At 38.4% G+C, this 16,034-nt stretch overlaps 1 protein-coding gene across 1 annotated transcript; it reads left to right on the top strand.

Annotated features, from left to right (window-relative positions):
• The first annotated feature begins 458 nt into the window (after positions 1 to 458).
• On the top strand, positions 459 to 11,776 carry LOC119082875 (inactive glutathione S-transferase D3-like). Its single transcript, XM_037192536.1, has 3 exons — positions 459 to 910; positions 11,012 to 11,176; positions 11,529 to 11,776. The coding sequence occupies exons 1-3, from the start codon at positions 575 to 577 to the stop codon at positions 11,682 to 11,684; spliced, it is 657 nt and encodes a 218-aa protein (XP_037048431.1). The 5' UTR covers positions 459 to 574; the 3' UTR covers positions 11,685 to 11,776.
• The last annotated feature ends 4,258 nt before the right edge of the window (positions 11,777 to 16,034 follow it).

The following is a 16,034-nucleotide window of genomic DNA, read 5'->3' as shown; positions in this document are numbered from 1 at the left end:
CGCAGGATGCTCGGAGACTACGAGGTGGTTCCTTCGGAAATTGCTGCAATAGGACCTGACATCTTAGACAGGTTCCTATCGGCAACAGGAAGGCTGCCGTGATTTACATGATGACCGTGAATGGAAACGAAGGATCAACAGATCTGTGTATCGAGAACTTAAATGATCGCCCCAAACTGATAAATCTAAAATCTAACGGCCACGGAGCTATTTTTATTGACACAAAGGACTGCACTATAATTTCAGCAGAGTACGACATGCATAATGACAAATCTACTGCTACACATTAAATATTCGCGGGCCTGCAGGTTGTGTTTTCGGACATCATTAAAGAACAACATTATCACAACAATAAGTAGAACATTTTCGCCAACGCGTCTTTTCACAACGTCACTAATTCGATTTCTAGCAATAAAAATGCTTCCGTTTTGTTCTGCTATCACTCATCGTGAGTGTATTTTTGGATGTCGATTTTGTGTGTGAACAAGCGACACACAATTAACAATCGCGCAAACAATTCACTTTCGTGCTTAGTTTCCCATTCGCTGTTTGCTGTTAAAGATGCGATCGAAAAATGTGTCCAATTTTATATCACAGTGTTCTGTTGCCATCAAGTCGGGCCGTGTTGCTATTGATGCGAAATTTGGATCTCGATCAGTATGAAGTGAAAAATATCGATTTGCATATGGACGAACTGAATCCGCCCGAGTATTTAACAACAGACGAACGACATCAGGTGCCGGTTTATGTTGACGGTGATTTTGTGTTGACCGAATCTCGGGCAATTCTGTGTTATTTAGCCAGTGCATCGGGAACATTTTATCCGAAGGATTTGAAAAAACGAGCACTGGTCGATTCAAGGCTACATTTTGATGGGACAAATTCATTTACAATTATTCGAGATTTCTGGGTAATTTAAACTGGAAGATTGAACAGGTCAGGTCAATATGAAATCGACCTAAGATTATCTGAATCATTTTGTGATCTGAGTGATGTGAGCCGAATTTTTCATAGCTACCGTAAGTTGATCATCTAAACTTTGACAATTGTTAACCACGTTAACTGGACATAGTTGAGGTTGAGATTGTGGGTTTTTGAATCAATGTGCATAGGGTAAAAGCACCAGCATTCTGCCAGGTATCTAAACAATAGATGACCGCATTCAGAGACACGGCCGAATACTGGTGCTTTTACCCTATAAACACTGAAGGTAATGTAAATTTCGATATAAAATCGATGAAATGTGTTGAATATGATAGCATGTATGATGGAAAGGAACGCGTGCTTTTGAGTCCCTTATAAGGCCACGGCTTGAAACATATGCCATTTTGTTACATTGCCCAGTGCGAAAAACATTTGTTCTACGACTTTTTGATTTGGGCCCTGGAAGTGCCCTAACGAGTATAGACCTAGCGTGTATCTTGGCCACCATACGTCGCAGAAAATGGTTGCCAAAATGCAGGTATTTGTGCCCAATGACGAATGATATTTTAGAATAACATTTTTATTGAAAGGCCTGTCGTGCCAGACAAGTCGAATTTCCGATTTTTCAGGTTGTCTGGCACAACAGACCTTTCCATTAAAATTTCATTCGTCATTGGACACTAATACCTACGTTTTGGCACCAGTTTCGATTTTCTGCGACGTGTGGTGGCCGAGACACACGCAAGGTCTATTGTCGTTAGGGCCCTTCAAGGGCCTTAATCTAAAAGTCGTAGGACAAATGTTTTCGCACTGGGTATTGTAACAAAATGGCATAGGTTTCAAGCCGTGGCCTTATGAGGAACTTAAAAGCACGCGGGCACTGGTCTATGTTTATATTCAAACCGTAAGTGCTACAATGAAGTCAACTTACGCTGCACTCGAATTCACCCAATACTTAGCTTCGGCATGGTTTTATCTGAGGAGCAGTGCCTATATTCGCGAAAATATGTCAAGAAAATTGTGAAAATTTGAGAAAATTCTAGAAAATTATGAAAATTTGAGAAAATTCACGAAAATTCATGAAATTTGTGAAAATTCATGAAATTTGTGAAAATTCATGAAATTTGTGAAAATTCATGAAATTTGTGAAAATTCATGAAATTTGTGAAAATTCATGAAATTTGTGAAAATTCATGAAATTTGTGAAAATTCATGAAATACTGGTACTTTCTTTGGAACAATTTCTGGCCGTTTGTCAGTTTTCGAGTTGATGTTTCATAGTCACGCCAGAATCGGTTATTTTCGGTTATAACGCACAATCCTAGGTTTTTGAATCAAAACCTCAGATCTTGAGGTATAACAGAAAATGACCGATTCTGGCGTGACCATGTACTACCCCTTTGAAAATCTCTAAAATCTTGAGTTGAAAATTATGGAAATAATGATTCTGATGAAAGAGTTTTGCAATTTTCCAAAACACAAGTTTGCTTTTTGATTTTATTTTTGATATCGTGTGCGTTTTACACGTTGTTGCGTGATATTAGGAAGAGCCCGCTTTTTCGACGAACGTCGTGAGTTGTGCTCCATATGAGCAAGAGGAAGATCAGCGTTTGCTGTCATGTCGATTTCAATTCCACTTGCCGAATCTTCATTCAGATTTTCGTTGTTGTTTAAATCGGATGAAGTTTCATTGTTTGGTTCTCCAGCGCCAGTCGGAATTTCTTGACCATGTCGTAGAGAAATGTGTTTCTCTACGGTGTAGAGGCTCCATTTTGGCTGTGTGTGGGATTGGTCGTTTGCTGATTTTTTTTTCGGTTTGTAGGAGGGCTTGTAGCCTTTGTACGAGACTGTGTGCTTTTTATTGCAACAAACGAACGGGCACTTTACAATGCATTTCAATTTGCCATTTGTCCATTGATAACTCTCCTCCACTATTTGAAAATGTAACTCCTCGCGGGGAATCTTTAAAATATTTTTGTTTTAGGTAAATTTCTTACAATTGTTTTTACGGGTATGAAAAATAGTACCTCAGCAAAACGCGGTTTATTTTTTAACCATCCAAATATCGATTGAAATAGCAAATTTACTAGTTTCTTCTTTGTTGCTGCGTCCTCTTCCGAGCTATGATTTTTATTGGCATTTGCAGCTGCAGTCTCTACCTCGTCAGGAATGATAGCCGGCGGGAGGGTTTTTTCAAAAGGCGAAACGATGCCCAATTTCTTGGCACAATGTTCGACGATCATCTTCAGGATTATTTTATGACCGCTCGAAAAACCAAATTTTTTTTGGCAGGACACATATTTTCCAAGATAGTCACGAATTTGGGGCTTATCACCAACGACCATGGAAATGGAGAATTTATCTTGCATAAAAGTTTCGATGCGAGCGATAGCTTCGTCGTCAACTCTCGATAAAACGTCGGCACAGTCGTGGTCGTCGATCATTAAAATATTTTTCAAATTTACCGGGATTTTAATCTTCAAATCGTCCGCAAGTTTATCAAAAAAATCATCACCGAAACAATTTAAGATCGAATTTTCTTCTTCACTACCGTCCTCGTCCATGTTAACTTATTTCGCGACAAATTAACTTTCTAAAACTGTTTCGACAGTTGCAACGAAATTGTTCTACTTAGAACTGAAGCTTAACAGTTAGTCTAGTCTAAGGACGAAACCAATAACACAAACACGCACACACACAATTACATGCTTGAAAAAAATTTCACGTAAAACACATTCTAAATATAAATGCAGAAACGATGACCAAGTTTCATATAACTGGTTTACGTGAAATTTTTTTCAAGCATGTAATTGTAATGGAAAACTCAGACTAATTTTCAAAAGCAAAATGAATAATAGTCTGAAACGCAAAGTTTTCGACACTTGTGTCCTTCCAGTGCTCACTTATGGAGCGGAAACGTTAACTTTAACGAAAGCATCCGAAGAAAAATTGAGAGTGACACAAAGAGCCATGGAACGGAGTATGCTTGGAATAACACTCAGAGACAGAATGACGAATCAATGGATTCGACAACAAACCAGGGTCGTTGATGTCATGGAAAGAATAGCATCTCTGAAATGGAGCTGGGCGGGACATATTGCAAGAAGGACAGACGAACGTTGGACCAAAAAGATCATGAACTGGCGACCATATAAAAGACGAGCTATAGGTAGTCCACCAGAGAGATGGACAAACGGAATTAAGAATATTGCAGGTACAAACTGGCAGCAAATGGCAATGGATCGTACGAAATGGAAAGAAGTTGGAGAGGCCTACATCCAGCAGTGGATAGAAACAGGCTGAAAAAGAAGAAGAAGAAGAAGATGTAATTGTGTGTGTGCGTGTTTGTGTTATTGGTTTCGTCCTTAGACTAGACTAACTGTTAAGCTTCAGTTCTAAGTAGAACAATTTCGTTGCAACTGTCGAAACAGTTTTAGAAAGTTAATTTGTCGCGAAATAAGTTAACATGGACGAGGACGGTAGTGAAGAAGAAAATTCGATCTTAAATTGTTTCGGTGATGATTTTTTTGATAAACTTGCGGACGATTTGAAGATTAAAATCCCGGTAAATTTGAAAAATATTTTAATGATCGACGACATCGACTGTGCCGACGTTTTATCGAGAGTTGACGACGAAGCTATCGCTCGCATCGAAACTTTTATGCAAGATAAATTCTCTATTTCCATGGTCGTTGGTGATAAGCCCCAAATTCGTGACTATCTTGGAAAATATGTGTCCTGCCAAAAAAAATTTGGTTTTTCGAGCGGTCATAAAATAATCCTGAAGATGATCGTCGAACATTGTGCCAAGAAATTGGGCATCGTTTCGCCTTTTGAAAAAACCCTCCCGCCGGCTATCATTCCTGACGAGGTAGAGACTGCAGCTGCAAATGCCAATAAAAGTTATGACGATGATGAATACGAGCAACCGAAAGAGTTCGATAAACTTGGTTTATTCAGATATATCGGATCACTTATGATTACTATTTTTAATGATGCGAAAAGACTGTCACTGAGTGGTTGGTCGTGGCCTTCAAGACATGTTGCTACAGAAAAGTCTCAGCATTTTAAAATAACAGGAAGTACAGACTGCAACCCGGCATTAAACTACGTTACTCCTTGCCAGTATCCAACACTTCTCAATTCAATTGTGCAAAGTGACATGCCCAAATTCATAGATCGTCTGAAGGATTCGTTAGCGTTTTCACTAAGAGCAGACGGGTCTGTCGATCGTACTCAGGATCACAACATTTATGTCATGGGTCACATGGTGAACAAGGATGCTTCGGTTTCAACGGTTTTCATGGGCTTTGATGTTCCAAAAGAAAGCAAGGCGATTGGTGTCTTCAATTGTATTAAGAGTGTAGTAGTAAAAATAATACCATGGATCTTGTGCCTGAATTTAATATCATCAATTGTCACAGACGGCGAAAAAATGAATTTGGGACATAGGACAGGAATTCACGCCCAATTCATAGACGAAATTAAGAAACTGACGAATGGTAAAGGCAACATTCTCTCGATTTGGTGCGTGGCTCATCGATTCAATTTAGCCTGGACCGATCTTTGCAAAAAATTCACTGTGATTAATGACGTCATTTCGGATGCATCATCTTTATCATCTTACTTCCACAAATCTGGCGAAAGGACATTCAAATTCAAACCACTCCGATACCTCACATATTTTCCAGTCCGATGGGCCCAATACGCTTTCGACTTATTTAACGTTACACTGAGGAATTGGCGAGCTGCGATGACCTACTTCATTGCTGAAAAAGAAACCGGTCTTGAAAACCGTTGGCTAGTGTACGACCGAACACATTTGATCGCGTTTCTGGCTGATATTCTTCAAATTTTGAAAGCATTTCAAAAAACCTTTGAATCAGACATTGTTTCTTTACTGGATGTACCACCGAAAAAACAGCAGTTGATGCGGAAATTGGAAAGTTTGTTAAACGAGCCAATGGATGATGGTTGGGAAAAATTGTTTTTGTTGCAAGTTGACGAAGGCCAACTGCTTTTTTACGATCATCGCCTAACAAAAACCAACGTAAGATCTTCTAGATCATCTAGCAGTTTGTTTGATTCTCACATCCGCGATTCTATCATTAAATCATTGATCGAGCTTTTGGACCAAAGACTTGATTACGATATTGATTTACAAGTAGCATTACAACCATTAGCTTCGATAAAATCAACAATGACACCCACATCACTTAAATTGTGCTATGACACTATTGTACCCGATTTAGACGAAAATCAATTCTACGTTGACTATGCAAAGGCCACAGATTTACTATGTCCTTGAATTTAGCACAAGATTAAAAACACAAGATTAGTAAATATCTTGATATATCAAGATTTGGTGACATGAATCTTGATATATCAAGATTTGGAAGCACGAATCTTGATATATCAAGATTTGGTGACATGAATCTTGATATATCAAGATTTGGAAGGACGAATCTTGATATATCAAGATTTGGTGACATGAATCTTGATATATCAAGATTTGGAAGCACGAATCTTGATATATCAAGATTTGGTGACATGAATCTTGATATATCAAGATTTGGAAGCACGAATCTTGATATATCAAGATTTGGAAGGACGAATCTTGATATATCAAGATTTGGTGACATGAATCTTGATATATCAAGATTTGGAAGCACGAATCTTGATATATCAAGATTTGGTGACACAAATCTTGATATATCAAGATTCGTGCTTCCAAATCTTGATATATCAAGATTTGGTAACAAGAATCTTGATATATCAAGATTTGGTGACACGAATCACCAAACGTTGATATATCAATATTGATTGGTTGAACAGCTATGAAGAAACTTTTGGAAAAAACTTCTAAAAAGACTTCACAGCGAAGTGGTAACACAAAAAAGTTGCCTAATCACCTTGTGGATCATCCGGAGACCTATTTAGCGTCACAAGAATCAATTATCGTTTCCAGAATGAATACGAAACGTCTGAGTGTGGAGAACTACAGAACACTTACAGGGTGTAATGTGCTGTCGATGGAAGTCGTAGATTACATTATCCAAATGATGATACAAGAAGTTGACGATGAAAACATTAACTTTGAAATGTCCACCGATGGGTTTCATTTCAACCTGTCACCAAATCTTGATATATCAAGATTCGTGCTTCCAAATCTTGATATATCAAGATTCATGTCACCAAATCTTGATATATCAAGATTCGTCCTTCCAAATCTTGATATATCAAGATTCGTGCTTCCAAATCTTGATATATCAAGATTCATGTCACCAAATCTTGATATATCAAGATTCGTGCTTCCAAATCTTGATATATCAAGATTCATGTCACCAAATCTTGATATATCAAGATTCGTCCTTCCAAATCTTGATATATCAAGATTCATGTCACCAAATCTTGATATATCAAGATTCGTGCTTCCAAATCTTGATATATCAAGATTCATGTCACCAAATCTTGATATATCAAGATATTTACTAATCTTGTGTTTTTAATCTTGTGCTAAATTCAAGGACATGATTTACTGAGACATCATGAATTCAAGAATCCTCTGGATACACTCCAAAAATTAAAATTTTTGGTGAAAGTTTTGAAAGTTGGTCTCGCTCGTGTCATCGCTGCAAAACCGCACTCTGCGGACGTCGAACGATTAATCAGTAATTTTTTCCCACTCACCAAAGTTTTCTCACGTTGTACATAACTCTAAACTTTTCAAGGCGATTACAATCAAGTGAAGTCTAGTGGTCGATCGTCTCTCCGTGGATTGAGTTTATTTAACTATCTCTACATAAAAGTCAACATGACAACACTGGACGAATTCGACCCAACTGATGCAGTAAACCACTGGCTGTCTGCGAAAAACAGGAAACCGTCTGAAACTAAAACCAGAAAACAACAGGAATATTTTAGAGGAGTTTTTCCTGAGACGGATCTGCATAAAAAACCTAACACAAATAAAATTGTTTCGTTTTAATCAACATTGAACACAAAAAAATGTTAATTAAACTGGGTTTTTTCTATTTTCTAATAGTTCTCTTGTTTCCTTCGTTTCGTCGAATCCACTGTTTATTCGTTTTTCCTGAATTATCGAAAATATTCATGAAAATTCATGAAAATTTGTGAAATTTTGTGAAAATTCATGAAATTTTGTGAAAATTCATGAAAATTTATGAAAATTTGTGAAAATTCAAGAAATTTGTGAAAATATTTTCGCGAATATAGGCACTGCTGAGGAGAATACGACGATCGCTATTATTTCACTGGAAAACATGTACGAAATTTTCAACTGAACTGAAGTACCGTTTTGTACAGCAAAGTTCTGTGGATTTTTGCGATAACGGTCCAGTGATTGGCGTAACCCTCTCAGATAAAACCTTGGGCTTAATTGACTTTTTTGCGGTTTTGCATTACCTTCAATAGTTTATACAGTTTGCTTTGAATAACTTGGGCTTAAGGCTGGATCAGTTGACCTGACCTGTTCCTGTTGATTACGGTAAAAAAGAGTTTTGAATTGGGGTCCTAATTTTATGTGGTATCAGGTAACATGAAGGTTGACAGTTGACTTGTTGCCAGTTTTACCTTCCTATTACATAATACGCAGGGACTATTTTCCCATATTTTCTTTAATTTTCCTAGACTTTCCCAAGAAACTAGTTATATCCTGTAGTTCCTATGAGGCTATGTAGACCCTAAGAGGCTTTTCACAAATGATGTCACGCTCTCTTACGGAATTTGCTGGCGCAAAAAGAGGCATAATCAACCCAAATTTGTTAAAATCATCAAGTTTTGTTGTACCTTCTTCCGCTCGAGTAGCAGCTCTATTTCCGATCACTTAGAGAGTTCCAGCTTACAACTGCCTCAACCAATTTGCATAAACTTTCTTATATTTGTACTGTCAAGACCTTTCATCTGATGCATGATTTACCATTGTGAAGTGGGTAATAGGGGTGGTCGATTTTGTGGGATTGGAAATTGAAAAAAAATTCTAGTGGTCCAGAGATAGCATAACGCCACTTACAAACTTTTTTCCTAACGATCTATGGTACCACTTTTTCCAGAAAGGACGCAGATATGAAGTTATCATCGAAAATATATCCTTTTTTCGCACAATTTTAGGCTCCAATTTAGCGTTGTGTCGATTCGTCTTAAAAGTGTACTTTAATTCTTTGATTCGTCTGGTGTTCAGGAGTGAACACAATCGCCATAATATTTCAAACATTACCCGATCATTTCTTCATCATTCGGATTTTGTGAGTTATGAGCGAAGAACCGGTCACCTCAAAATGTGACCTTCTTCAACTTCTTTCTTCTTTTTCAGACTGTTTCTATCCACTGCTGGACGTGTATCTCAACCTCCCCAATTTTCTTCCAGTCCGTACGATCCGTTGTCACTTGTTGCCAATTTGCGCCTGCAATTCTCTTTATACCATTATTCCATCTCTCTGGTGGTCTACCTCTAGGTCGTGTTTTAGGTGGTCTCCCAGTTCATGATCTTTTTGGTCCAACGTTCGTCCGTTCTTCTTGGAATATGTCCCGCCCAGCTCCACTTTAAACATGTTATTCTTACCAAGACATCACCGACTTTTGTTTGCTGTCAGATCCATTGATTTGTCATTCTATCTCTGAGCGTAATTCCAAGCATACTACGTTCCATGGCACTTTGTGCCACTCTGAGTTTATTTTCGGAAGCTTTTGTTAACGTGAGAGTTTCAGCTCCATACGTCAGTAACGGAAGAACACATGAATCAAACACTTTACATTTGAGGCTGTTGTTCATTTTGCTTTTAAAAATTAAATTGAGCTTTCCAAACGCTGCACATGCAAGACCAACTCTACGTTTAATTTCTGCAGCTCGGTCGTCCAGACCCAACTTCAATTTGTGACCTAGTACTACGCATAACTGTCGACTCGTTGAATGACAGTATCACCAATTTTGATTTCTCTATCGTCCCCGATGTTGGTCATGACTTTTGTTTTCGATAAGTTCATCTTGAGGCCAACTTTGCTTGAACTTTGGTTTAACTATCTGCGCCTGATCTAGATCTGCTGCCATCAGGCTGATGTCATCTGCGAAACGGAGATTACTCGGGAATTCACCATTTATGTTGATGCCCATTTTACTACAGTCTAATTTCTTAATAATACTCTCCAGAATTGATGTGAATCACTTAGGTGATATGGTGTCACCCTGTCGTACACTACTACCCATTCTGAATTTTGTCGTGCTTTCATGGACTTTTATACACGACGTAGCGTATCGAATTGTTTATGCACTGCAAATGAGGTATCAACGGAAAGCATAGGGGCCATTCACAAATTACGCACGCACCAAATTCGAAATTTCAGACTCCCCCCTCCCCCCTTGCACGCGAAAATGTATGGAGAAAATTTCAAAAATTTCACACCCCTTAGGAGCGTGCGTAATTTGTGAATGGCCCCATAGACAATGTATGTTACGACTAGCATGTTAGGTTCACATTAAGCGTCATCAGTACCAGCCCAGACCTGTCTAAAGTTCACACAGATTTTGAAAATTTTTCTTGCAAATTTTTGCAAACATATATCAATGAATCTAATCAAACTAGGCATGACCCGAAAGTACTTAAGCTCAGCTTTCCAACGAGCCCAATCTCACCCGGAACGATCATTTATAACGGCCAAAAATTTCGGATAAAAAACACTATTTTTCCAACTTCGGAGATCTTCCACCAGCAACCAGGTGTGGCTCGAGACTGTGTGAGGCCTGTTTTGAGGTCTACTGGTAAAGACCTTTCAGACCACTATATCCATCCCAGACGAAATGGGTCCGATTTTGATAGGTGGATTTTCAAAAGAATCCCTCTATGCGACCCTTCCATGTCTCCATAGCTTCCTTATTTCGAACACATAACTCGGGATAAAAATGAAAAGTCTCGCTTTTATGTGGTTGTTGACATCGGTTTCGCCTCGGATCATCCAAATTCACTCGAAAATTCTACTTTTCATCATTTTATGCAAATTCTTGGGAAAATGTAGGAAAATTCGCGAAAATGTTTTCCCAAATATAGTTCCTGAAAATACGACTTGCTTTAAGCTTCCAGCTTTTCGCGGTAAAAAAAAGCTCATGACGAACCGATGCGAAGGAGTAAAAATTTTGCTGGAAAAATTGGAATCATTTTTATTGAACTCAGACTGGTTTGCTGGCGATGATGTAACAATTGCTGACTTCTCATATTTGGCAAATGTGGCTACAATTAAGGTTAGTCTCAATGTTATTTTCGCAACTGATATCCGGAACAGGTCTGGATACATCGCTGAAAATTGTTGTTGTTCGCTTAAAGGTCAAGATGCACTTCGTTTGTATATCAGGCCAGAATAAGGTTCATGTTAACTGTTGGCTGACATATTCATGCAAAAGTCAGTAACCTAACAATGTCTGACCTGAACCATTTCCCGTTGACCTGGACAGCAATTTTCAGTTTTCCGCTTCACACTTATTGGTTCGACCTGTTCCCAGTAGAGGTGTGCGGGCCGCCCGAAAACTCATAGCCCGAGCTGACCGAGCGTTTCGTTCGAACTTTATTGATGAGTTACTTCTATTTAACCCGCAGGCATGGGGTGTTAACCTAAAAGACTATCCAAATCTATACAATTGGCACGAGCGATGTCGAACACTTCCCGGATTTCTGGAAAATCAAAAGGGAGCAAAATTTCTAGCCAAGGAAGTGGCAATGCTGGTTGGTGAACCACTATGGCCCAACACTTAATTCAAAAATGGACTATTTTTTTGGAGGTGTGGCTTGTGACGTTCGGGAGGGAGTCTTAAATTTTAAGATTGAATAAATTGTAGATTTTTACTGCGGAATCGAAATTTATTTTATGCGAACTACTGATGAGCCGTGGCATTTTTTATTTTGACCGAATCACCTACGGTAATAAATCTCACCAGCCAACCAGCTGCAATTCTAAGAACCAGCATACAACCACCACAACAACATCAAAAGTCCAGAAGGGAACAAAGTAAAAACCCACAAATCCTACGAATTCTTTGAGCTCTACAAGTGGGAAGAGTGTGGCCTATGTATGGTGCTGAACCAACATGCCACCACTTGGATAATCGCAAAAGTCTCTAAGAGAACAAAAAGAAAGATCAAAATCCTAAAGTTCTAGAACTGGGAACTGGTGGACCTTGATAGTTCCAAAATACTTTATTCAAATCGGTAAGATTTGCGCCAAATCTGAGGACTCTAGCTCGTGATCCGGTAAACCGATTTTCATAAACTTCTATTCCCCGATTTATGTGGTCAATAACATGCCTGAAATTTTGACCAGCCCTCGAAAACAGCCACCTCACCATTCTTTTGTATAGTATGTATATGTTGTAATAAACATGACTGCGGTGCAGCCGGTAATGTTTGAGAAGTCGATCAAGACACGGCATGAGTACTTCATGTTGTTATAATAGTTATTGATCGTTTTGCCGGATGTTCTAGCACGCTACGTCGAATAAATCAGTTCCGCTGTTCAATTTTCACTTAATGACAAGGATTTTCCATTATCCATGAAAAATGGTGCTGTGGAATTGAGAAATGTGAGTAAACGGAGTGCAGCGCTTTAACATGCCAGCGACTCAAATAAGCATGCAACTTTGCCATCGTTTACTTGACAGTAAAAGAAAAGAAATGTAATGAAAACGGAGAGAAAATCGAATCATATTCAATTTCTTCTCCTATTAAGACACTTCTTTTGTTCCATTCGACAACTGTCATGTAAACGGAGTTGTTATTGGCGCGGAGAAATCAATGGGTCGGAATATTTTGCTAGTCGTGTAGCGGCCGGTAAAATGAGTGAGCCAACGACGTTGTGTATCAAACAGTTTATTGGTACAGTCAAATCGTTGTGGTGCTACAAATTTCTAAAGAATTTCCTTAAAGTTAGGTTATGTTTCTACGCGCAAATGTCTCAGAGAAAACTTGCATATTGTCTTTGGCCACGGATTGAAAACTAAAATATTCTAACAATAGCCACAATATTACGATCGGAATATAATACGCGATTTCGGATAGTTCTTTTCGGTTATATTCGACAAAACTATGAATGCGCGAAATCTCTTGATCAATCGTAACTTTGACGATGAGAATCCTTTTCTCCTTCTATTTGACGTTCTGAATCTAATCCGAATGAAGTTGCATTGGATTCGAGGCGGAGAGATGAGATGAACATCTGTGTCCATCTGTTCGTCACAGGAGTAATAGGAGTGAAAACGAATGCAAAACGGCGATTACACACTTAAGTTGAATTCATAGTCGTCCGTTTTCCATCCGATTACTTGACAGTTGGAATTAAAACAATGCGAAAGTCATTGAAAAAAAAAAGAAGAAGCGTCACGTAAACGGAGGCAAAACGGACGACTGTGAATTCAGACTTAAACAAACTTAACCGGCACGAATCTGGGTTACCAAACAACGAACACAAATTTTGATGTCAAACCGTCAGAACTTAACTTTTTAGACCCGTACGAAGTACTGGGGTCTTATAGGTTTACGCATACGTTTGTAACACGTCGAATTCGACTCTCTAAGTAAGGGGAAACCTATTGTGGTTGTCCAGAGATGCCAAATCAGCGGAAAAAAAACATAGCTAACGCCGACCCACACCTATTTGTATCGAAAGCCTTTACTGAGAAACTCTTCACTTCTTTTACTTCGTTCTCTACTGAAAAGCTATTCGCCCTTTAAAATCACTTACATTATGTCTCCGCCGGCAGCCATTTTGTTAGGAGACCGGAAATAGTTCTGACGATTTACATGCGTTAATACCTTTCAAACAAAAAAAATTCATGAAATTCGGTCAAAATTTACTCGAGATATTGACAAAATACTTCACGTTCACTGTACGGCCGAGTAACCAGATAAGAGCTCACTCCAAGAGACCTAGCTCACGCTCCGGAGAACATAATCTCAAATTCCCTGATTGGTACGGTCAATACCTATCTAATAAAGCTAAAACAGACGAAATATGTTCAAATATGACCGACCTACAAGCAAAAACTGCTTGCTGCCCTGTGCCTGTTTGACACCAAGGTCTCTAACTCACGAGTCGGTCATCCGATTTCCATAAACTTTTTTTTTGTCGATCGGTATTGTAAATATCTTTCATTTGACGTATCACTTACAAGTGTAACGTTTAAATGTCCGGAGATATCTTCGAAAAACCGTAAAGCACTTATTGGGCCACAGCTCGGGAGGGGTCGATCCAAAATCACTCATCTTCGAACTTAGCCTGTCTTTTGACATTACCAAACGGGAATTTTTTTGTTTTTCAAAATCGGATGCGTTTTACTCAAGTTATCGTGCAGACAGACATTTTTTTTTCACTGATTTGGCATCTCTAGACAACCACAATATGTTTCCCCTTACTCAGGGAGTCCAATTCGACGTGTTACAAACGTATATGCGTAAACCTATAAGACCCCAGTACTTCGTACGGGTCTAATAAATTGCTGCAGCGGTTTATAGCTGTTTAAATAGGAATTTATGAAAGTTGACTTCGTACGGGGCTGTCGATATTGCCTCCGGCAATTTATTTGTATATGATAACAAGGCAAAGAGTGGATAATGCAAGTGATTTTAAAGCGTGAATAGCTTTTCAGTAGAGAATGAAGTAATAGAAATGAAGAGATCCGTACGAAGTACTGGGGTCGAATTATACTCCCTGAGTAAGCAAACGCTCCGACTGTTTTGATGGCTCGTTCAGACCAGCAATGGACATCAATGTGAAGCAAATTTTTTACGAAGGGAGTTCTTTGGGGTGTTAGTTCACAGGCCAATTTCAATCGGTTTGACGTTCAGCGAGACAGAATTTGTACATCTTTCCTATTCTCTTTTATAGAAAATACCAAGAGTTAATGAGAAACATTACGGATAATATGTCGATGATCAAAATCAAACGCAAAACCAATGGGGCATAGGAGTTTTGACGAATTAGACGCGGAACATTATTCTAAACAAAAAATTGTTCTACGGATGCCTCTAAAATGCACAGATTTTTTTATAAATTTTATTTAGTTTACAAAGTACGACCCTAAATCAACCCAATATTGTCAGCCGCCTAAGATGTGACTAAGGCCGTTTCCAGCCGCGATGAATATATGTATGTGTAAGGTGCCGAACATCAAGAACGACATGGGTATCGACAGTTCTGATCAATAGAATGTCTTAAAACAGCGTAAAATCAAAAATATTGGGCCGCAATTTCGTAATTTTCTTACGAGCGGCTGTACATTTTGAAGTTTAGATGAACTTATAAAAAAATTGATGCATTTTTGAGTCATACCGTAAAACAATTTATTGCTTAGAATCATGTTTTAGTTCGATAAAAATAACTTGTAAAAACTTCAATGTTCCATTGTTCTTCGAAGCTTACAAACATCAAATTAAAAGCAAGGTGCTCTGGATAAAGATATTGTTGAAGTTGAGTAAAATATTGTAAGGGACAAAATGAAAAACGGTTTGAGAGTCGAAGGGAATTTTCCGGGCTGTTGAAGAGTTACGAAACAGCAACCGAAAGAAAGAAAATCAGCAGCCAGAGGTAGCTGTCGATTTGAAGTAAATTTTTGAGCAGTCCAATTATGTTTCATCCATGCATAGACACAATAAATAGATAGCTCATAGAGAGAACATGCTCAGTGTTTGCGAAAAGCAGGACCTTGGTAATTTTACCAATTTCAATAACTCTTTGAGGCACTGCCTCTTAATATCAGCGAATTCGTCTGAGGTTACGAGTTTAGCTTTTCAAAATAAAGCCTCGATCCTGTTCTTTAGTATAAGCTTTGGACGAGTTTAGTAGAAATGTAGGTTCCATTAAACTGTTTGTTTAGAAAGTACTTAAAATTAGCATAATCCGTGAACAACGTCTATCTGACGACGCCACCAGGGCGACCATCGATGGGTTCAGACATTTTTGACTTAATGAAGCAAAATGTAGATATTCATAATAGATACAACTCGATGCAAAATTTCCTTCATTAAGCCAAAAAAAGAATCAGGGAATCACAGTGAAAAAATATAAAAAATTTCTTGGCCGAAAATTTGTCACTTAGTTTTACGACAAATTAT

This window comes from Bradysia coprophila, unplaced genomic scaffold (assembly GCF_014529535.1).
Source record: "Bradysia coprophila strain Holo2 unplaced genomic scaffold, BU_Bcop_v1 contig_50, whole genome shotgun sequence".
NCBI lineage: Eukaryota > Metazoa > Arthropoda > Insecta > Diptera > Sciaridae > Bradysia > Bradysia coprophila.
Note: the sequence above shows the minus strand (reverse complement) of the source record. Positions and strands in the feature narration are given on the sequence as shown.